Source organism: Epinephelus moara, chromosome 12 (genome assembly GCF_006386435.1).
Source record: "Epinephelus moara isolate mb chromosome 12, YSFRI_EMoa_1.0, whole genome shotgun sequence".
Lineage (NCBI taxonomy): Eukaryota > Metazoa > Chordata > Actinopteri > Perciformes > Serranidae > Epinephelus > Epinephelus moara.
In genome coordinates, this window is record NC_065517.1 from 37,723,092 (window position 1) to 37,747,885 (window position 24,794).

The 24,794-nt window shown below is 41.7% G+C and overlaps 1 protein-coding gene across 1 annotated transcript in view; it reads right to left on the bottom strand.

Annotated features, from left to right (window-relative positions):
- The window catches only part of mfsd2b (MFSD2 lysolipid transporter B, sphingolipid), a 28,723-nt gene extending 4,410 nt beyond the window's left edge, over positions 1–24,313 (bottom strand). The window contains exons 1-12 of the mRNA XM_050058673.1: positions 24,184–24,313; positions 22,544–22,936; positions 15,224–15,349; positions 14,996–15,120; positions 10,439–10,562; positions 6,103–6,181; positions 5,778–5,959; positions 4,401–4,491; positions 2,160–2,281; positions 1,551–1,634; positions 1,331–1,414; positions 1,084–1,193 (exon numbers count right to left, since the gene is read on the bottom strand). Of these exons, the coding sequence (XP_049914630.1) occupies positions 1,084–1,193; positions 1,331–1,414; positions 1,551–1,634; positions 2,160–2,281; positions 4,401–4,491; positions 5,778–5,959; positions 6,103–6,181; positions 10,439–10,562; positions 14,996–15,120; positions 15,224–15,349; positions 22,544–22,918 (1,502 nt within the window). The 5' untranslated portion in view covers positions 22,919–22,936; positions 24,184–24,313. The remainder of the gene's footprint in view (positions 1–1,083; positions 1,194–1,330; positions 1,415–1,550; positions 1,635–2,159; positions 2,282–4,400; positions 4,492–5,777; positions 5,960–6,102; positions 6,182–10,438; positions 10,563–14,995; positions 15,121–15,223; positions 15,350–22,543; positions 22,937–24,183) is intronic.
- Between the last annotated feature and the right edge of the window lie 481 nt (positions 24,314–24,794).

Below are 24,794 nucleotides of genomic sequence, written 5' to 3' on the forward strand. Positions count from 1 at the left end.
GTGGAGTTTGCATGTTCTCCCTGTGTCAGCGTGGGTTTCCTCCAGGTGCTCCAGCTTCCTCCCACAGTCCAAAGACATGCAGGTTAATTGGTGACTCTAAATTGTCTGTAGGTGTGAATGTGAGTGTGAATGGTTGTTTGTCTCTATTTGTCAGCCCTGTGATAGTCTGGTGACCTGTCCAGGGTGAACCCTGCCTGTCACCAAACATCAGCTGGGATAGGCTCCAGCCCCCCTAACGAGATAAGCAGTTATGGAAAATGAATGACTGAATGTCTTTTCCTGGTTTTAAAGGCTGCTTTACAGTAAAGTGATGTCATTTTCTAAACTTACCAGACTGTTTTAACTGATCTATTATTTGCCTTTTAACACTTAGTCATTACATCCTCATTACTGAATATTATTTATCAAAAATCTCATTGTTTAAATATTTTGTGAGAGCACCAGTAGTCAACCGTAGTCGCAATATTAAAATTGACGTCCATAGTCAAAAATATATATTTGATTTTCTCCATATCGCCCAGCCCTAAAATGGACTACCTTCACGGCAAACAACAAGAGAGCTATCATATCTGGAACTAGACATGTGGCTCAGATCCACTCAGCCTCTGTGTGTCAGACATGACATTATATAGTTTAAAATACTTCACAGACAAATTTGATGCAACATGTCAGTAACTGGGATGCAGCAACTCTCTTCCACTCATTTTGGCCATGCCAAAGGATGGGACAATTTTGGGACGAGATTTTTTAGACATTTTTGTACATGTGTAATAAAAGACCCAGAGCTGCAGTTGGCAATATTTGGTGTGGCCCAAAGAGATCTTTCATCATTGCTAGCAAGACGTCTATCCTGTCCCCTCTGTTTGGCTGCTAGGTCAATGATGTCATGGCTCACTTGAAGTTGGAAATGCTCAGATACATTGTTCAAGCACCAGTCCATGAATTCTATAAAGTATGGCAACCAATCCTGGACTATCATAATAATGTCTGTACTTCAAGAAATGTGATTGAATGCCTTCATGTGCCTATTATAGTATGGAAATTTGAGTGCAGTATGACTTGATGTGCTCTGGAGTCTCTTACCATGGCAGCAGGAGCGATGCAGCCACACTGAGTCCAGAGGACACAGCCACGACGTATGCCACCACAACATTGGGGATGAAGACCAGCATCAGGGTGAAGGGCATGATCCACTAGAAAGAGGGGAAGAGAGTCTTTTAGATGAGGAGTCCACGTTCCCATTTTGTCCACAAGATGGCACAAACATCAAAGCGGTGTAGTTAGCGTTAAAAGCTACTCTGGCGAACCAAAATAAAAACAGAATACTCACTGTGATGCCGCAGAAAGCTGCCGTCTTCTTTCCAAACCTCTGCAGAAACCATTGCCACAGCGGGATGCTTATCACTGCAGAAACCTGGGTAAAGACGTGCAAGAGAATCATGTGTGATGCATATGAGAGGAGAATTGGGAAAAATAGTACCAACATTTTTTAAATCAAGGAGTCATGTTGTATCTTCATGAGGTGAAAGGGTGATAAACGCCGTACTCACCAGGATGGTCAGCACTATATTCTGGAAGTGATCCCTCAGGTCGGCGGCGTAAGTGCAGAAGAGGACAAAGTTGCTCTGTACCAGCTGCAGAAATCAGAGATCAAACGTTCAGATACTCGTCTCGCCTCGTCTTGTCTACTCAGCGCTGTCGCTGGGCGCTCAGCTTGCTGCACTGAGTGCCAAACCAAGTGACTGGAGAAGCTGCTGACGGCGTTTTGCAGTGATTTATTCCCACCCCGGGCTCATACAGATGACAACTGACACCTCCACTGAGATGAGAGGGCGAATATATACAGAAATAGATCCCATGCAAAAAGTTGGAGTAGTCTGCAATAATTTAAACAGCCCAAACCCCAAGTGTCAAAACTGAAGCATCGGCCTACATGTGACAGACAAACTGCGAGGATGTGCCACGCTGCTACGACTCTCAGGAGACTTAAAACATGTTTTAAAGCGTTCGCTTTCAGTAAGTGCTCTTCTACATTGATCAAATCAACATCGAGCGTCAGCAGCAAGTCTTCCGCATTGTCAGGATCCCACACTGCCTCCATTTACTGTAACGTGGAGTTACGTGTCTGAGGAGTGCTTTATAAATAAATCTGCTTTTACCTGAATGGCAACAGTGATGAAAAGGAACGCAGCGGTGAGAGTGAGGTACGGCCCGTGTCTCATCACCAGGATGAAGCCCTGATGGAAGGGGATCTGCTTCTCGGTCCTTGGGGCGTACGGATCTGAAACAGTTACACGTGGAATAAGAATATGAGCGTGCAGCATATCGGATAACATGCAGTGAAGAGAAAGGAGATGTGTTTGCTGCCCCTGCATTGCAGAGGATGCTGTGTGTCATTTATAATAAAGATCAGAGAATGAGAGCGAACACTGGCAGATTCCAAACTAGTTCAGTGACTCTCACTGTGAAGGGAAAGTACAGACGATGGAGGGAAACTAGAACAGCTAACGTTGCAGTTACAAAGTGTGAATCTTAGACCAATAACTCAGAGGGATGCCCTGAAGACACTAATCTCATCCTTAACTCTGCTACTTTAAATTCAAAATTCTATTCCAAATGTGGAGTAGCTCATTAGAGCTGTATAATTAACACTTTTCATCATTACTTTTTTAAATTTTGTCAGTGTGACAGAGAACAGACAGGTTGTAAATTAGACAAAGGTGTAACGACAGATATTTCAAGTGTCTGTGTGCATGTATTTGTACAGAAAGTGTCTTATATTCATAAATGAATAACTGTGACCAGAGGAATGTGCAGGTATCTGCATGAGGAGGAGATAAATAAATAAATAGGTAAATAAATAAATAGGCAAATAAATTGTAATAATAATGTTTATAAGTAAATTTAATGACAACAAAAATATGAATAAAAATAAAATAATGATCAAAATATTATTAATAATAACAGAAATAAAATAATAAAAAATAAATCCATAAATAGGTAAATAAATGGTAATAATAACCATGTTGCTAATAAAGATCAATAACTACAAAATAAATGTTAATAATTAATAGCAATAATAATAATAATGAAAATAATAATAAAGATAATAATTACAATATTGATAACAATAAAAATAAGATAATTAATTAATAATAATAGTGATTATAATAAAACAAAAATTCACAAATAAGTAAATAACAGGTATTATTAATAATGTTCATTTTAAAGTACTACAAAAAATAGTAATAATAAGCAAAAATAATGATATTGAAAATAATTATAAACATAATCATAATTAAAATAATGTAATGATAATATCAATGAAAGGAAAAGAATGGGCAAAGAAATGGTAATAATAATAATGTTAATTTTAAAGTACAATAACTACAAAATAAATGATACTACACAAAGAAAAATGAGAAGAAGCAGAATGAGAGGAAGAAGAGTAAAAACAAGTAAGTAATTGAGTCAATTTAAAATCAAAGGTTCGGTGTAGCCTGGGAGGGAGGGGGCTGAGGAGGGCTAATGGAGTCTACCTCTAATTTCAGTGACATCTTAAGATGGCTTGTTTCATCCACAGCTGAGAAGCTGAGAGCAGCTAATGTCGAGCACTTTGCTTGGGAAATGATTCCCAATGATGACAGTAAACAAAAACAGAAAAAAGGGGTCTGCGTTTAACAACAGCAAAACTATACTAAAAGTAAAATGATCCAAGTCTCATTTATCCAGTTGTTTACTCATTACTGCCCAAAGCCAGACTCCACTGACAAGAAAAGTAGCTTTATCTCGTTGCACACAGGAGCTGCTGGTCTACCGCTGTCAGTTTGTTGTGTCATTGTGTGACTTTGGTGTTTTAAAGGAATGGTTTGGATTCACCAAAGTCACACAGCAAAGTTCAGCAAGGTAAAATTACAGCTTTTGTCAATGTCTGGCTTTGAAGAGAGAAAAGATAAGTTTCACTTTCAGCTCAGTTCCCCGTCAGAAACAGCTGTTTGTTGGGAAGTACTGAGCGTACGACTGGATAAATGAGACTTCGATGATACTGCACGAGTTGTGTGAGAGTTTGCAGACCCCTATGACTTCAATTCATCAATAATTTTCTCTGTTTTAGGATTCTTTGTTCACTGTGGAGGCATGTGAGAAAAACAAAGTTTTCCTTGTGGATTCAGCGTTACACTGGGTCAGCAATTACTATTCAAATGGTCAATTGGAGGGTGAATTATTCCTTTAAGGGGCACTCAAACCACCTCAGTTAAGTCTCAAGGGACAGATTTTTAAAAGAGAATGCTCGAAATCAATACGTCCAGTTTGTAATGCAGTCGCTTTAAATCATAAAGTAATTATTGAATTATTTTTTTGTCAATCGATTGTTTCAGCAGACCCAAAAAAAGTCTCACCATCTCTCTCTTTGACTCCCAGGAACATCACCACGGTGCAGATGAGAAACACGCCTCCTATAACACCAGCAGCGATCATGTACACCTCCTTCTGCAGAGACAGGGAGAACACACACATGTAGCAACATCAGTCCGTCTTTTCTTACACAGGCAGCACAATCCAGTCTATTCTGAGCCGCTCCTCAATCTTTAATTCATAATGTCCTCAAATGCCTAAAAGATTTAAGTGCTTCATTTCAACAAGCTGTCACGGAAGGTGTAGATGTACTTTTTACTCAATTAATGGATAGGTTTATTTCACATATATATATATATCACTCATCAGTGCCTGATTTATCGCCTGTACCTTTCTGTGTTCTTTTCCACATCAGCCTAAACTGCACATTTCCCTGTGCAAACACAAGCATAAACAGGAGGAAACCTAAAGTACATCTGTATCCCAAAATACAGCCTTATCCGTTCAGCGCCGTACCCCGACAGGAACTGCTCTGCCTTAAACAACCTCTGTTTGTTTGCTATTTTTCCGTGTGGCTCAGCCCAGCGGTTCATTATTATTTATGCACATCAAACACTCCCTGTTTCCGAGGGCAGACCCAGTTTGCCCAGACGGTGTGCCACCCTCACCAGCAACCACGGAGGAATTTAGCGGGTGGCTGCAGAGGGTTTGGCGTGGTGAGCGGGTCGCCCTGATAGGGTTCACCCAAAATCCATTGGAAAAGAACCATTTGAAGCCCAAATAGCTGTGGTGCGACCAAAATCCAATGCAGGACAGTTTGGACTTGTTTCATCTTTGCAGAAAAGTCCTGTGATGGATTCACAGCAGTTTATTCACAGCTCTGCAAACTGAAATGTGGATGTGAACATGCCCTCCACCTTGAAGTACAAGACTAATATCTCCAACATATTGAATCTGGAGTGCCTCGTTCCAAATGTTGTGGGTGAGATATAAATAGGCCTAATGACTTACAGACTGTGGAGACCCCTCAGAGTGGGGGCCACAGTTTGGAGCCTGATGTGAGGGAGGAACCCCCTTTGTGGTCACGAGAGGGGAGCAGGCTCAGGATGTCGGGTTCAGATATCAAACAGTGGCATCTCCTTTCAATCCCCTGGGCTTTCATGGGTTAAAACACGAGGCCATTTTGGATGTCAGAACCTGTAGACAGTCTGTAAATATGGACCCAATTTCCAACAATCCCCCTTTTCATTCAGCGCTGCTTTTTTCGACCCCCGGATATTTAGCAAACCGCCCTGAGCACACACCGCAGCTCCAAGTTAAGTGAGAACACTGATGACAGTCCGAGTTATTTTCAAACCAACTCTGCGGCCTACTTTTGAGCACACCTGGGCTCCTGGTTTGGCACCGGCTGCTACACTTACAGAGTGTGACAGGTAGTCCTGGGAGCGCACCAGGCTCTTGACGATCTCTGCCCCGCTGCTGTTGCCAAGGTAACCGGCAGACATGTTGTGAGGCGGGCAGTGCTTCAGAGTGTGAGCGCTGGCCACAATCTGGCCCTGGATGGCAGCGCCCACGAGAGTCCCCAGCACCTCCATTGTCATTCCTGTCACACGAGAAAAAGATCCAGCCATCAGTTCCAGTGCTTCAAAGCTATTCACACAGTCTTAATCTTTAAACTGAGAAGGCAAAGATTAATTCAGCATTGCATGCATTAACAAGTGCTTTTTGCATATTCAAAGAGCTTACGGTAAGCAGTGGCTGAGTCTCTTTCCTTCTGGTCCGTGCTCAGGAACATGGTGAGAGCAGAATAAGGCACGTGGAAGCACTGCAGTGGGGCAGAAACACACAGTCATGGTAAAGAATAAATACAGGTCTGGCACAGCAGCAGTCAGTCACAAGTCTCACAGGGTTGGAGAAAGATAATGAATTTGGAGTTTTATTATTCTTTATTTATTAGCTCTTGTCGGTCGGTCCAACACTTTAGTCCAGACCAAAATATCTCAGCAACTATTAAATGGACTGCATTGATGACTGCATGATTCTCTCATGATAAATCCAAATGACTTCGTGATCCCCTGATTTCTTCTGTAGTGCCACCATGAGGTCAACATTTACTGTTCTGAATGAACATCTCATCAACTTTTGGATGCATTGCCATAAAATGTGGTGGAGATATCCACATCTACGATGGCTGACAAGGGACAATGCACTACAACATCTGCTGCAGCTACAGAAATGATGTTAATAGATATAATTTTTACTACGTTCACCATCTTACACTTAGAGTAATGTCACCAGTTTCAATCAAAGCATTGGATTAACTGGGATTTTGACCTGACAATGGTGCTAGATAACAAATAAAGGAACAATCAAAGTGATTAAAATTCATCCTGAAGGGACCAGCGATGGCCGACAAGGGCAAACCAGCTACAACAGCTCTGAATATTTCTGCGGACTTTCACGTTTTGTTCTACGACATAAAATACGTCTGTAAATACCCCACTCGCGAATTTTGAAACTTTTATGTGTCTTAAAAAGGCAGTTGCTATCAAGTGGCTAAATGAGACTACAGAACGTCATCATGCCGAACATGACTTTATAGCCATGCTGTGGGGGCGACGTTAAGATATGCAATTGTAGTGTAGTTTGTTAATAGCCTAACATTAGCTTTTTACTTCTGGTGATTGCATTTAGGCTCCAATAATCATAAAAGTCGTGTTCATTCATGAAGATTATCTTGCTGAGCTAAACATGTAAGTATCATAAATGTTTGTTTGCCACAGATCTTATTTTCTGCGATAATTTAAAACTCAATGGAAAAATCCCATGGGCCTTTTTGATGAGGGAAACGGGTTGATGCTAACTTCTAATACCAATCCAAAAATGGAATGTGCTGCAAACGAAAAAACGTGCCGTAAAAGCCAAAACAAATGCACACATACCGCAAATACAGGCATTACGCTAAGTCAATAGTACACAAACCCAAAAAGCCAATGCAAAAGAAAAAACGCTGCATATCCAGTCAACACAACAGAAGTTCTTCAGGCCTCTACGGGAAGCACCAAGTGAAACAGTTTGAGAAGTTAGCGCTGCTTTGGTTCCCTCGACAAAAAGTCAATACGATTTTTTTAATTGGACTTTAAGATTACTGCAGAAAATAAGATCTATAGCAAACAAACGTTGATGATACTTACATGTTTTTTCAACAAGATAATCTCCACAAATGAACAACATTTTTATGATTTTTAAAGTGTAATTGCAATCGCCAGAGGTAAAAAGCTAACGATAGGCTACAAACAAACGACACCACCACAATTGCATGACATCAACGTGCGGCCGCAATGAGGCTGTAAAGCTGCGTTCGGCGTGATGACGCTCTGGAGTCTCATTTAGCCATTTGTCTTTTTTAAGACACATAAAAGCTTCACAATTCACAAGTGAGGTATTTACTGACGTATTTTATGCTGTAGAACGAAATGTAAAAGTCTCTGAAGCTTGTGTGAACCACAGACTTTATTTCAGGCATCTAACCAAAAACCCATTGACTTTGAGAAGAGGGAATCAAAGTGCAAAAATGCTAACTTTTTTCCATGTTTTAGGACTCATTCCTGCACCTTATCTAGTCAAAGTCAAAAACTTTCGATTTGTCCAATACTGTATGACTAAAATCTGCAAAACTAATGACATTCCCATGAGTCTAAAATGGTGAATATGATAAATATTATACTGATAAACATTAGCACTGAGCATGTTAGCACGCGGCTATTCATTTAGCTCAGCCTCACAGAGCCGCTAGCACTGCTTCCCACTCTTAAAACATTTGACTCACAATCAAACGGGAACACCCAAGATATCTTTAGATGTCTTTTATCTACGGGTTCCTGTGAAAATGCAAGATGCACGCCGACTGTAAATATATCAAAAGCAATCTCTGCAGTTTCCATGTCGGCCAACCTCAGCTCTCTGTTTTCTCCTTCCTCACCACCTCTCCCAGCCAGAGAATAGGCGAGCAAACCGAGTCCTGCTTCACTTTGTAATTTACACAAGGGCTCAGTCAGCACTGCGGAAGCCACGACGAAAATAAACGCGGCCGTGAAAGGATTTTTTTTTTTTGCCGCCGCTGGTTCTATACAGCATGTCATTTACGGGGCCTTTACTGGATGCAAACATTTATAGAATTGAAGCTGCTCAACCGACCGCTGCAGATGGAAGTGAGAACTAATAAATCTGACAGAAGCCCATTAGAGGTTCATTACATAAACAGATGATGTATTGCATCCTAACCTCTGTTTACAGGCTGTGACCCTCTGAATGATAACAGCTGGCCTTTTCCAGCTCGCTTCACACAAACACACAACCAGAGACAATGAAGGAAGGGCTAAAAGTGGTAACCAGCATTTACCCAGCGAGAGGTTCCTGGCAGGAGTGACCGTATACTTATCAGGTAGTTAGAATGACATGCCATTACAGCTGGCCGCAGTGTGGCTGCAGCGGTCTACGCGCTCTGTAGCACATGTTATATGGGTTACCCCAGAGCAGAGAGGGAGAGAGATGAATGGTCTGGACCATAATAACAAAAGGCAACCTAAATAACTACACTTCCCCTTTGAGGTGAGGTATCTAAGAGCTCTGGGCTCTAATCTGCTGCACGTCTCGCAAATCAAAGTGTAAATCCTACCAGGGGCTGTCGGAGTCTGGCATGAGACGACTGTAATCGTCTCCACTTTGTTATTCGCAGTGTTTGCAGCATTTTATCTATATGTTATGTAATGTGTCATCTGCAGACTGTGAGCTGCATCAGTCAGAGCTTTCATCTCCCGTTTGACGTGTCTCTTGCGCTGCGTGTGAAGTGGGTGATCTGAAGCATGCGTTCAGATTTCTTAAACATCAAATGTACTTATGAAAGAGCATTCGTCAGTGCTGCAGTCAGGACCACCTAAACGGAGACCAAGAGCAGAGTGTATCAAGACTGAGGCAACGCCAAGACTTTGACCAAGACCAGTCCAGGGTGAGTCCCACACTGCATGACACATAATAAAATGTGGAACATGCAAACCATAGGCAGTCCTCACATTGATCTGAAAGATCCACACTCCCATAAACACACCCACACTCTTCAATCACCTCTTTTATTGACATAGACCTACTGTATATATATGTATAAGTGCAGAGGTGAATTTTATGTGTGGGAATTTTCCTTTGTTTTCTTCAAGCAAACAAATACAAACAAAAACTAAGGAGCTCAAATCGACTTAACCATCTAAATTCAATACTTCTTTTTTGCACAGGCAATCAAGTGCGGTTGTGGTCTTGACCGGTTTTGAAATAAAGGTAGTCTTCTGCATGGATCTATAAATAAAACTGGATACGTCACCAGACGTTGACATTTGGTTGAATTTAGGTTGTGACGTCAGGTGACCAAAATTCAATGTCAGGACAATGTCATCTTGGCGTTGAACAATGACATTTTGTCGTGAGGTGTGAGGAACAAGACCCAACATCAGCAAAACGTCACCATGTTAACCTTCACACAAAATGAATTCGAACATTGTTAGACGTTTAAAATATTGTCAACACCATTTTCATTTTAACTAAAATTAACGTCTGTCCAGTGTAAGAGTCCAATGTCTTTCTCACGTCATACCAATGTCCATTGCCAACTGGGCCAAGATCTTCCGTATCATTGGGCCCATACAGCAAGAGCACCAGAATCTTCGCCGGTCAGACTTCTGGTTCGGCCTTCTTATAACTTATGTGAGGATAAAATGATTTAATCGTGCGAATCCTCTGGACTCTCAGAATGTTATCGGACTGAATAGATCAAATCCTGATGGTGAAACAGGTCATTTCACAGGGGTTCTGATGGTCAAACATGCCTCTACTGATTTACAGACACCTCTTTCCCAAAGTCAATGGGAAAAAGGATTATTTGGCCCAAAAGCATCATGTGACAGACCCATACAGTTTGGTCACCATGTCGAATTGGCTTCAAAGTCCAGCACTGTTCCTGGGTGCCTGCCTCTTTTTCTGTGACCGAGTCAAGACCAATCTCTAGTACTACAACACTGGCATTCATACTTACGGTGATGAGGGTTTGGTAGAGGCAGTAGAAGCCGAGGTACCAGATGAACCTGCCGCTGATGAAAGGAGGAACAAACCAGAGGTAGAAGTAGGAGACCACCAGAAACGGAGTGCAACCCACCATCCTAGAAGAACACAGACATATGACAGGTGAGAACACTGAAGTGAGTTTGATGCATAAATATTCATTCATTCATTTCTTGTAACCGCTTATCCTGGTTCAGGGTCGTGGGAAGGCTGGAGCCTATCCCAGCTGTCATGGGGCGAGAGGTGAGGTACACCCCGTACAGGTCGTCAGACTATCACAGGGCTGACACACAGAGACAAACAATTTAGAGTCACCAATTAACCTGCATGTCTTTGGACTGTGGGAGGAAGCTGGAGAACCCTAGTTTGCTGTGACGCCACAGTGCTAACCGCTGCACCAACATGCCCTCCATTTTAATCAAATTTCATAATTTGTTTCAAGCAATTACAGTTCTAAGCTTCTCCGCGCAGCCACCGTCACCATTTTAAGCTGTCAGAGTTGAGATGACAGTGGCTGTGTTATGTAATTTTCATAGCAGCGCACTGTTAAAATCAGGCCATATTTCTGTGTGAGGCTTAAGCTGACTGCTAAATGATTATGTTGCTGTAAGTATGATAGGAATCTGTCCGGGGAGGGACGGGCAAGCATGCAGGGAAATACCACAATATTTCAAACCCACATAGCATTTAGAGATCAACACACACACACACACACACACACACACACACACACACACATAGACATGAATATGCAGCAAACGCAGCATGAAGCAATTCTGCTGCGATGTGCTTTTCTCAGAACTTGGACTGATACAGAATGTGGGCCATGTATAATTCATAGGTAAACAACTGCTATGTGTCATTATGGTTAAAGTGAACAGCTGCGTGTTTTGAAATGAGGCGAAACAGGCGGATTATGGATGATCAAGAGTATGACTTGTCTGCAAGCGCCAATAAATCATCCGCCCTCTTATGTTTTTTTTGCTGTTAGGAGATTGTTTGTCATGTGGTGTGGAGAGACTGAAACAGCTGTAACAGCAGCACATCTACAGGTAGAAAAAAAACCATGGCAATTTGGTGACTGTGGCAAAAACCTGCAGCGGCTCTGACCTCTGACCTGCCCTGCACCAGGAGGTATAAAGAGAGAAAGTGGGAGAAAGAGGTAGAGAGAGTCAGGGAATGGTCATTTCTAGCATTGTCCAGCCCTCCCACCTCGCTCTCCTCCTGATTGTTTGCTCAAACAAAGGCGGCTGACAACGCTGGTGCTGCAGTATTGACCGCTTGGTCATGGGAGCGATGAAAGGGCCCCGGGGGGTCGATGAATGGGACAGTTAGAATGTTCCTGCAAGATGACTGTGTTTGGAGAGAGGCAACAAAGCCACAAGCACCAAACACATATTTTCTCACACGTCAGGCACTCGCACCTGTCCCAATAATTTGCACAGTCTTAATTAAGCATGGGCAGGTTGACGGGAAGCTGGCACACACGTTTCTCTTCTCTCTGACTTGCTCAGGACACCCGCAGCATGTTAATTAGACAGCGTGGAGTGGAACGGAGGAGATTTAGAAGAGGTGTGGTGGGGGGGAGAGAGTGTGCTTTCTTTACTGATAGTTCAGTAGTGTTCAGACGCCCCAGGGATGGAAAGTACATATACTCAACTACTGTTCTGATACTTGAGTATTTCCATTTTGTGTTACTTTCTACTCCACTACATTTCAGTGGGAAATATCATATCATATAGCAGATTATAGAAGATTGTCTTTCTCTAGGGAGAGGAGACAATCTTCTATAAGAAAAGAGATGTTGTCTGAAGGCTCTACTCGGCAGTGGGATTTTACATTACTACAGTCACAAAAAAATAAACACAGCATCACCGAGGGGGAAGCCAAATGACTCCATCCTAAAGAACTCAAAGATAGAAATCACATCATGTCTGGCTGTGGATGTGACAGCCAGAGGGGGGAGAAGCACTTCCTGTTGGATGGGCAGAGGGGAATTTCCAAAACTGAGGGAGTGTCGTGCAATCTCATCACAAATACTGATGAACACACATTTAAAATATCCCTATATACCACACACAGTATTCACATGGGCACACACACACCTACGGCTTCCCAGGGGTAATTAAAGCTGATTTAACAGCCATCAGCATCTGTCTGCTATTGAGCGCGGCTGGCTGGCCACAGTGGACTTGGTCCCCCTCCAGCTCTGTCAGCCTGGGTGTATAATCTATGGTTTATAATGCAGCGGAGAGTGGATGTGTAATTACAGTAAGTGTCACGCTAGTATGTTAAAAAACATACACTGCACACACACACACATCATCTTAGCAAATGGAGATTTATGGTGCTAATAGCTTCGTATAATCCACCATCATAGAGCCACAAAGCAAAATTGCACTCAGAGGCTGTGAGATACTGAGACACATCTTGCAGACAAAGACAGCTGGATGATGCCCAAATGTGAAATGAGGTGTTACATAAATGCAATAAAATGTCAACTGGCAGCACAGTGGCAACATGATTAATGAAAGAACACTGAAGAACTTCTTTGTCTTTTGTTGTCTGGTCTCGAAAGGCAAAAAGCAGCCTACGCCCTTGAAGCATACAGAATGCAAAGCTCATCAGAGGGAGCGTCGGGAACAGTGTAATTAAAGCACAAAGGCTATTTATTCAGTCCAATCCTCAGGTGAGACGCTCGGGCCTGAGAATGATTTCAAAACCATCCGAAACTGGAGCAGTTGGTTTGTTTTTGTTTAGATTGTGCACAAACATTAGCATTATGCAGCGGCCGTAATTATGTCTGAGAGAGCGGGAGCAGACCCAAACAAGTTTCATAATCTGTCGACAAATTGCAGACCTTTACGCAAGCTTAGCTATATGTCAACAACGGCACTTCGCTCTGTGTTAACTGAGGGGAAGTATATCACATGGATTCCATTTTCATTAGGTCCTTTGACAGCTTGGGAGTAGAGCTGAGCAACATGCCGGTATCAGAGTGTGAGACTAGATATTGTCCAGTAACTGTGCAATACACTGCAATAAATCAACTATAGAATACTGTTTCTTATTTAATTCTTACTTATTCTATTCTTGCATTCATATGTAACACATTTTGTGGTATGATGCACATATTTGTTTATATTTCTTATACGTTTTATTTCTCTATTATATATATATGTACATAGTGTTATATATTGTAGCACAAGGCACAATTTTGTTTTACGTCCTTATTTTCTTTTCCTATTTCTTATAATTTCTCTATGCCTACAATATAGGAGCAGCTGTAACGTGTTCCATTTTCCCCCCCAGGGATCAATAGTAAGTATTTAACTGTCTGTGTGATTTAAACCGTTGAAAACACTGAATTAAGCAGTGTCATGTTACAAACCAGCGTTTCTACAACGCTGCTCTGCAAGTCGCAAACGGCCACTAGCCCAGCGCCTGCTAATGTGTGCTCGGCTTTTTTCTCTGATAACTTTGGATCCAGACGTTCAGGAGGTTTTTACTGGGAGAGGTCTTTTCCTAGTAGACCTGGTGATTTGAACCGGTAAAAACACTGAATACAGCAGTTTCACATTAACAAATCAGTGTTTTTTCACTGGCGCTTATCTTGGAGGGGCTGCTAACTAAGGTAGCTGACACAAAAATGTGAATGGCCCTATCTGGAACCAGTTTGGTTTGTGGGCTCTGGGCTACTGTAGAGACATGGTGGTGCAACATGGTGGACTCAGTGGATGAGGACCTACTCCATATGTAGATATAAACGGCTCATTCTAAGGTAACGAAAAACATTACGCTTCTTATTTTCAGGTGATTACACACTAAAGAAAACATACTGATTATAGTTCAGTGGTGTTCATTATGTCTTTAGTTTCTGATAATGACTTTAGTTGTTCTTTAATCTCAGACACGTCCTGGAGAGGCGGCAGGTGGCGTGACCATCCTGTCAGTTTTTGACAGGACGGTCATGCCTCCCTGATATCGGCTGTTTGACAGATCAGCTGATAAAGATGCGTCACAACCACCATCAAGTGACACTTCTGAGGAAGGCAGAAGTTTCCACCGAAACATGTCAAGGTATGTAACATCCTAACATGTCTGAGATAAAAGAACAACTAAAGTCATACTGATAATATCATATTCCATTTCTGCCCGTATATCCCCCTGAATCCGCACCTTTAAATCTCATCCTTTTCTGACTTTACACGTCACATTAAACAGTACAATTTTGTGCACTGTTTTCACTGGGTAGCCAAATAATAATGTTTCGTAATTTTCTTTTGGGTCAATATCTTGAAAGCAGTGATAGTCTGCTCCTAAAGAACTGTCTTATCATCAATATTTATGTGGATGCTGTGAATCTAATACTGTAGTTCTGCCTAACCCTCTTTTTGTGCCTATGTAAAATCTAACTGTAGAAATGTAGGAATAACCAGTAAAAGGAGAAGGAAATCAACACTGACAGAAGTAAAGGACGGGTAAGAGAAAAAACATCAAGGAGTATCCTTCAGTGAGACCCGGAGCTCACCAGGGCATGAGTCTGCCAATCTTGGTCCATCTGCTCTTTGTAATGAAGAAGCCGACAATAGGGTCAGTCACTGCACCCCAGGCTTTACCAATGAACAGCACCATGGAGGCCTGGAAGGCGTTGATCTGCAACACAGAGCAGGGACAGACTGGAGTTACAAGCAGGCGCACACAAACTCATTTATCCACACACATACTTTGTCATGCTCTTTGTTCTCAAACAAATTACCTGAGCGACATCGAGCAGGTAGATTTGCAGGAAGAAGGCGGTGGCGCTGGCAGCCACCTCCTTGGGCGCGCCACCAATAGCGAAACACAGCTTACTGCATAATGTCAGCTTCTGGCCCAACTCCGTCTGTGGAGACAAAGGTGACAAGGGAGAGGGAAAAAATGTAATAAGATAATGGTGGCCTGGCAGGTCGGGCTGCTAATGAGCAAATTAACTTCTCACCACATGCAAGCATTGTGATGAAGACTCTCCTTCCCCGTGGGAACAGGAAATAAAATGTGGTTTAACTGCTTACTGTTGAAGTTTATACTAACTGTATGATAATCACTTTCAACATGGTTATGCATTTCTGGACACATATTCTTTGCAAATGACTTATTAAAGTGATACATAAACCCCTAAGAAAACCTTATAAGATGACATTAAGAAAACTTTGTTTTTCTTGCATGCCTTCACAGTGAACGAAGAATCCAAAAACTGAGAAAACTGAGCTTGAGGACACGGCCAAATGCAAGTATAATGCTGAATATATTAAACTGTGTGGACCTTGAACTAAGGACTAAGGAGAAATCTGGACCCCGTGGCTGAACCACTGTATTTAATCATATTGAGTGAGCATTTATGACTTATATTGTCATCAGGCTCATTCCTGGAACAGGAAATCAGGAGTATAAATAACAAATATTTCATTTTGTTGGTTAGTAAGCAAAGATGATTCAGTCATAGCATGATAAACTGTATGATTTTTGTTTCTGTACTGAAAGACATAAACTCTTACTAAACTAACTTCCTTTTTATTTTTGTGTCACAGGGCCGGGCAAATTCCTACCTAAACTTTACTTACCAGAAACAAAGACACGTTGCAAGGTGTGTCGCTCTCAAACACATTAAGCCATGATAACAGATGTATGACTCATGAATAGTGAATTGGGTAGTCATTCATAGTCTGAATATCCTTTCTATTTCAGGTGCTCCCAAAATAACATTTCCTCCTCATCTTCATGTCGCAACGATTCAGTGATTCAGTGGAGTGCAAAGAATTGTTGCAAAAGTGTTTGCACGTCACACTACGTTTGCTGTGATGATGTATGTGGACGATGTGTAGGTGGTAATCTGTTTTCTTATGAATTCCACTCCCTTAAAGACACAAAAATAGTCTCCTGATCATTAATCTTCCCATATTTTCGACCCTCTAAATGACAGTTACTCTAGGATAAGAGAGATGTTCATGTATAAAATATGTGTGTGTGCAAAATAGAGGATCAGAAGGAGACCCCCTGTCGGCTGTTTGTATTGTGGTGAATCTGTGCAGACACTGTGGGCCACGGAGGAGCCTGACAAACCCACCGAGTCATCCACAGCTCCATTTCCCTTCACCGTCCTCTGCCAAAACCATGAGGCACGTGACTCTGTGTGTGTGTGTGTGTGTGTGTGTGTGTGTGTGTGTGTGTGCAGCAGGAAGGGCGAGCTTTCATCTTCACACATGAATAAGACGAGACACCACAGTCTAGGGAGCCCAATATTTACGACTGTCTCCGGGGCCGTGCACAACCTCTGCCTGTCCCCCCCCCCTCTGTATAACCTTTGGTGTCAGACACACACATTCTTGTATTTCTCTCTTTGTGAGGACCTTCGCTGACATCACGCATTCCCTTGCCTTCCCTTGCCTTCCCTTCTCTCAAAAATTATGATACTAAAAAGGTCAAATCATTATTTCTTGCAGGTTTAAAGGCTGATTTTGCTCCTCAGTGACAGCTGATTGTGGTTTAAACTATTATTTATTATTAGAACATGACAACATTTGCCAAACAGCAGAACATTTAACAAATCTGAGGTACAAAATCTCAAAAAATAAAACAATAAATAGACAAATACATCTTAATTCTGGTCTGCAGCTTGTCAAACTGTTTCTGAGGAAGGTTAAAAACATTTTGTAAGAGTTTTAGTTGACGATGCAAAGAGAATGAATAGACGGAAGAAAATCAGTTTTACCCCCACAAGGTGTCATTTCTGCTGTTTCTCAATCAAAACAATAACAAAAGACGGACTTCGATGACGTCATGAAGTAACGTGGGATCATTCATTGCTGATAAAAATCCATCTGACGTGACTCAGGCAGGAACCATGTTTACCGACGAGGAAATGTATGACAGTTTTAATCATCTTATGTTTAGTCACATTATGTCATTTCAATGCAATGAAATAGCCGAATAGTCAGTCATGTTACCGTGCTAACTCACCATTAGCACTGGATGAGTCGACTATCGCATTACGTATGCATTACTAGTCAGGCTTGCAGCGCTGCCGTGCCCACTCATCATGCGCTGTGCTAAGGGCACCATTACCAGAGGGGGGCACCAACATCAATCATGATCATACATATTGCATTAACTCTCTCAGTTAAGGCCCTCTCAGACACAACACGGTTTGAGCTGCGCTGCTGCTACTTCAGTGAATACAGCAAAATGCAAAGCTTCCTTTCAGGTTATTAGGACCGTTATTAATACAATCAGCTGCCTCTGCTGAGTGAAGTTCTTCTAAACTTAAGCTTATTAAACATACCTGCGTTTAACAATGGGACAGGAACATCAAAACAGTCTTGCTGTCATCAGTATCGATGCAGAGCTTACTCAGAAGGTGTCATATAATGACCTAATTTACGACCTTGCAGCCAGGTAAAGCAGACGTGTGTGTCTTTGTAGAGCCTCTGGCAGCTGCTGTAAAATGCCTGTTATATGTAAGGACTTTTCTTCCCTATTTGTGAGCATAACAACAAATCAGTTACACTTAGGGCGCCCACATGACCAGCAGTGGCCCTGCAGTCTTGTCTTCCTCTTTTTCTACTACTACTACTACTACTACTTCTCTTTCTTCTTCTGGTTAATGGCGGGTGGCAACTGCTGTTTAAAGCGCATTATCACCACCTTCTACAAGTGTATAGATGTTTAATTGCATTAAGGATTTCTTATATCTCTATTGAGGAAAATTATATCGAGGTAAATATCGTTATGGAAGGAGAACCCTCAACCACCGAGCTGGACTCAGTGTTTGAGGCAAGTGATGCAACATCTAAAACTTGAGAAACTAAGATTCATATTAAATGGCTCTTGTGTTAAATTTATGAGAATCTGGAATCCATTTTTGGAATATGTATAAAAACTAGAGTCTAAACCCCCAGTTTATTGATAACTCCACGTGAAGTAAGTCACATTTACTTATTTTATTTATTCATTTTGTATTTTATCGTATTTTATTTTACTTTATCTCTTTTTATTTTATTCTATTTGATTTAATTTAATTCTATTTTATTTTATTTTGCATGTAGTACATTTTTACTTGTAGCCTTTGAAGGTTCTATGTGTATATAGGCATCTATAAATATGTGTACTTATGCTTGCATATATATACTTTTTTCTCCTTCTCTTGTAATGCTGTATAGCAGTTTATATGTTCTTAAAAAAAATACAAATATGTAAAAAAAAAAAAAAAAAAAGGTAATTATCATTATCATTTTATTGCCTAGACCTACCTTACCCTCACCCTATTCTAAACCTAATTTTAACCTAAACCCTAAAACAAAGTGTAAACCCTCAAACAGGCCTTTGAAGAAGTGATGTCCTCACTTTCCAAAAATGTCCTCACTCTGTTGGTTAAAAATGTGCTTCAGTCCTCACTGTGTAGCAAGTACAAGAACACACACACACACACACACAACAGTGTCACTCCACATCCAGTGGCCCAGGCTTGGCCCGCAGCTACTCCCCTCAGAACTTTATGAAAGAGGGAAATCACCAAAGTAACCACAGCCGCGACTGACACACTGTTATTATCCGACTCACGTTTTCTCTTCCTCCTTTTTTCGCCCCATCAAAACATGGAGGGGTTCGAGAACGACAATTACCAGGAGGGAGGTGTGTAATTATTCAATTGCAAGACAAGCGGGTCAGAGGTAAGTAAAGGCTGCGCGGCGGTTCCGACTTCAAAACTCTCTCTTCTTCCACTCTCACTGCAATTACCCCTAATTGGAGAGAAAAAAATTAAAGTCTTTGGTGTCTGGAGAATGCTGCTTAACTGATGATGTGCAAAAATACTCTCTCTCCCTCCCTCTCTCTCTGTCTCTAAACTCTCGTTCTTTCCCTGCAAACACTCTCAATCTCTCATTACTGAGTTCTTATCATCAAAGAGGATAAACAGGATATCCCTTCTACTGTTGTCTGGATGCACAAACAGCACCACATACACACAAATCAACACACACAAACACATATACAGAAATAGTTGCTCAGACTAAAGGGAGCATCTGCGAAGTTCAGACTGTCAACACACGAGGGACAAGGACAGATAAGACTAATCTCTGAAGTTAATGAATCCTTAACCGTCAGAGGGAAAACAATTTAAAATGCTTGAACTGCACTGCAAGTGATTTAAATCAGGTTTGAGGATAATTCAAGTGCAAAGAAAGGGGGAGGGGAAAAAAGCGTCTTAAACCAGCTGAGCTTTATTTTCCAAACTAAAATGTGTACACTGATTGTTGGCGTGCTAAAAGTTAAGCTGGTAAAAATGGATCCATAAAGCAGTTTAAATGTGCGGTGAAGGATTTTCTGACAATCAGGGTTGTATCACGGGTTGCCGGTATAGGAGTTGACAACAGTAGCTTTGTGCCGTCAATTCAGATTATGGATTATGAGCATGAAAGGGATGGTTGATGATGTCAGTGATGGAAGCAAGCCATTAAAATGTGACGCTGCAGCTAAACTTGCAGGGAATTGATCCAAAATCCAGAGATGGACAGAATTTATAATCATTCCCTTCAAACATGCTCCACATTAACTTCACAGTACTTGTGTGATGGATCAGGAAGCTCTTCATGTGGCAGTTAACTGGATCCATCAGTTGGTCTCATTTAGCTGCTTTCATCTCTTTTGTCCCACTTAGTCATCCTTATTTGACATTTCTCATGCATACAACTAAAAATCCCTCTTGTGCTCCTTGGCTTTCAGAGTAACATGCAAGTCTAAAAAATTTCTAGTCTTACCTAACTCATCAAATTTAAAGAAATGAATGGTATATTTCCAGCCTTCCTAACATGCATTGTTTGGGGGTCAAAACATCTTTTTGGAATTTAGAGGAGAGCAAGTTGCTGTGTATATTTGAGACACAACCCAATCGCCAGAAAAAATGTTGGCTCTGTACATTTCTGAAAACCACAGATATGCTAGATTTGGACATTATCATGTAGCGGATACGGTGAAACGTTAGGTTTCAACAATGCTGTGGTTAACGTGTGGTTAGGTTTAGGCACGGAAAATACTTGGTTATGGTTAGTAAAATATCATGTTTTGAAAAGCAGTAATGTCTTGGTAAAAAACAACCTCTTTTCGTGCCTAAAAAAGCCGCTGGAAAAACAGCGACAGGTCGCTACAATCACCCACGTTTGGTGCCTAAAAAAGCCGCTGGGAACACAGAGATGACTCGCTAAAACACAACCGCTTTGTTGCTTGTTTGTCTCAAACAGTGGTCTGCAGCTTGGCAGGTGTTACGCCTCGATGACACACCACCCACCTTTCAGATGACAAAGTCAGCTCACATATTACGGCACGATAGAGATGTTGATGTGACACGTATGAAACGTACGAATGTAACATATTCGTGGTTTGCAGAAATGTACAATGCCAACATTTTCTTCTGGCAACTGGGCTGTTGAGCCATGTTAAGCGGAGTGTAAGAAAATATTGACACACTTGAGTATTGCATTATTGTGTTTTGTGATACTGCATTGATCAACACCATATTGGATTTTAAGAAATACACGCAAAGATTTGTGGCAGTGGTTCATTTTGTGTTTAAACCCCCCGACATCTGTTACATAACAGAGCTGTAATCTATCTTCAGCCATTTGCCTCTTCCATATATATATATATATATATGCATATGTAGTCCCACCTTTACCAGCTGCAATAAGTCTATGTATATATATCATATATCTGACCAAGGAGCACAGCATAATGCAGAAACAGGATAAAAAAGAGCTATCAATGCACAGAAGCATAACAAGTGGCATTAACAGTAACTAATAACACGCTCTACCCATCAACAATTGAATAGGCCTGCTTTACATCAAGGAAATAACAAAGTTTCCATCTAAATTAAGCACAAACTTTACAGAAAATCAGCGGAAGAAATTCAAATTATTGTGTGTTTCAATCCACAACTTTTGTGTGAATATTAATACTCTGGAAAAAAATTTAACTGATTTTCTAGAAATTAGTTTGAGGTAATTTCAATTTCATTTTAATGGCATTTACTGTATTTATCTTTTGTTCATCTATTGTATGATATGAATTGGTGGGGACACTAAAGTCTATCCAATCCAGCTCACCTCGGTAAAGTTCTGCCATCTTCAGGGAAACTACCATCACCATGATTTGTTTATGGTAAAATCAAAATCTCAGGTGTCAAATCCACTCAGCCAAAACCAATAACACTGCAGATTATATGGAGGTTTCGCAGAGATGAGACAGTTGCAGAACAGGTTAGAGGGAGTGATGTCACCCTGTTTCAGAGGCAACCTGAGTCAAAGTAGCAAAACAGAAAATAAGTGACTCACTACCACGGTATTGCATTACGTTAGTATTTGACACACTGTCTGCACAGTATAGTTTCTACCTAAATAAAGGGCCAATGCACCACGTAAAGGCTTTGGTCTATGTCTTTTATTTCCTCAGTTTTACAGCCTGAAGAGCATCACTCTGAACGCACAGCAGCTGCTATACAAACACAAGCTCACCTCACAGACTTATCACCCTCTAGCAATCAGATGGCGATCATCCATAAAGCCCTCATAGAGATAAATAACGTAAGATAAAACAGAAAATGGCAGGATATTCCACCCAGGCTTCTGTTCTTTGCAAAACTTGAGTAAGTCATTCCCTTTCTACTGTCTCGCTTCCTATTATGGTCGTGATTACAGCTGTCTTCATCACTTACTGATCAGGCAAAAGAAAGCAATCATCTCTCAGGTCATCCCATCAGTGGGAACAGCCTTTATCAAAAGAAAACAATCAACTTCCCGGCATTGAGTCTATTATCTGGGGGATTGCAGTTCACAGGAAAACAATGCAGCTGATTAATCACAAACAGATTAGCCACTAAAGAGATCACACTTTCCATCTTTTATTCCCCTCTTCATCCAATCAAGTCACTCACAGCCTCACTAAGCCGCAAACACACCAGATGCGATTGAAAATTGTCACTCAGATTTAGTGACATGTGATAACTACAACACAAAAGAAGCACTAAAAACAAAACAGGTGAGCTTACCTGCTGAGGTGTTTTAGGAAACAGCGGTTCAGTGGGCTTGATGAGCTTCCCTGCAGAGCCCTGAGCTCCCTTCTCTCCCTTGGCCATGGCTGAGAGGCTGTGTGTGAGGCGGCAGCCGTACTTCTGTGTCTGTGTGTGTGAGGGAGTGTTGAAGTGAGTGTGACTGTGACTCCTCGTGTGAGCAAGAGCGCGAGGAGGCTGCCACTGGGAGGTGACGGTGGAGGTGGTGGTGGTGGTGGTGTGTGTCAGAGGGTGAAACTGGATGTGGCTCTGGCTCCGGGTGTGTGTTTGGTGTTGCACATGAGCAGCGGCTCCAGAGGCTGGGAGCTCGTCCTGCTGCTCCTCTGTGACAACTCTGCCGTTTTCCGTCGCCATTCACATGCTGTTGTTGCTCTGGAATGAGGCCAGGAAGGGAAGGGCAGAGTCAGACAGGCACACATATGCAAAAAAATGACACAACCATGCTCTGCAACATACAAGCACAGGAATGCAGGGAGGTAAACACACAGACAAAGACTTTTGATGCATGCATGAAAACACAAAAATGGGACAATGCACAAGAGCAGAGCTGAATACAGATGCAGGAGAATGTTGCAAGAACACACAAGGTCTGTAAGCTCCATTTTAACATGGAGAAAGGGACACATATGAAACAAGGGGCCCTTGGCTAGAAGATTTTGAGCATCAACTTAATTTCCTGCATTCTGGTGAATCTTTATGCACCATTTTTTTTTTCTTTTTCTGCATCAATTCATGGTGTTATTCTGTCAAAGTAAAAGTCCTCTTCTACTTTTATGCTTTTATTTGGTGGACAAAAATGTACATGCATGTTTTAAATATTCTAAATACTGAGGGGGATGTGTCCCCTGTGCCCCCCCTTAATCTACACCCATGCTCACACTCTGGCTTTGAGCAATCGTCTTTAAAACACACAGCCTACTTAAAGTCAAATGTCATTCAGGTTACTGTGATCTGCAGTATTTAACAGCTTGAAAGAGCAAACCGATGTCCCGTACAGGACTGTGCTGTCTGCCCTCATCTTACTATTACTGTAATGCACAAAGAGCAGAGCTGAATACAGATGCAGGGGAATGTAACAAGAGCACACAAGGTCTGTAGGTTCCATTTTAACATGGTGGAGGGGACACTTATGAAACAGGGGGCCCTCTGTGAGAACATTTTGAGCATCAAACACTTCATTTCCTGCATTTTGGTGAATTTTTCTGCATCAATTCATGGTTTAAATGTCTAATTCTGTCAAAATAAAAGTCCCCTGATACTTCCATGCTTTTATTTGGTGGAGACAAATGCACATACATGCTCTTAATATCCTAAATATTAAGGGGAACATGTCCCCTGTGCCCCCCTTAATCTACACCCATGCACACACACATGCTCTTTAAAACAAACAGCCTTCTTAAAATCAAATGTCATCCAGGTTACTGTAATCTGCAGCATTTAACAGCTTGAAAAAGCAAACCGGGGCGCACAACGCGACGATGTCCCGTACAGGACTGTGTTGCCTGCCCTCATCTCACTATTCCTGTAAGTGCATCCATAAACAACCACTCTACACACCTGATAAGAACCACTGAAGCTCATTTAAAAAAAAAAGCGAGAAAACATATTAATGATCTCACCCTGTGTTGATGGAGAAGCAGCCGGTGCTGTCAGCAGGTTGCAGTTGCAGGTATAGTTAGTTAGTTGGTGTCGGTGCGGTGATCTGCCAGTCAGCCAGACGGGCTGGATGAGAAGGAGACTGCGGAGGATGGAGATGGTCTGCGCGTCTCCACTCGGGCTTGTTTTCAGTCTGCAGTGACGGAGCTGCGCCCTGCAGCGGCCGTCACGGTATATGACACTAAACGGATTGCATGTATGTGGGCTGTGCGTGTGTGCGCGCGCGCGTGTGTGTGTGTGAGGGGATTATGGCTGGGGATGCGTTGACACCAGCAGTGTGTGCGTTTTGGATGGGAAAGATTATAAATACTGGTATTTCTGTAGCTTAATATTTCACAGAGGCTTATTTTGTGCTGTAAATCATATAGTGACATATTTGATATTTTAAATCTCATGTCATAAACAATCCCACAATATTTCTATAATATTCTGCCCCTGATATAACATAGAGCCAAGCATGACAGGCCCTATTTATTTGGCACGCGTCATTGTTTTATTGACACATTCCCTATGAAAAGCCTCCAGGCGTCATGGTGATGGGTTTGTGTTCAAACACCACCTGTCTCACATGAAC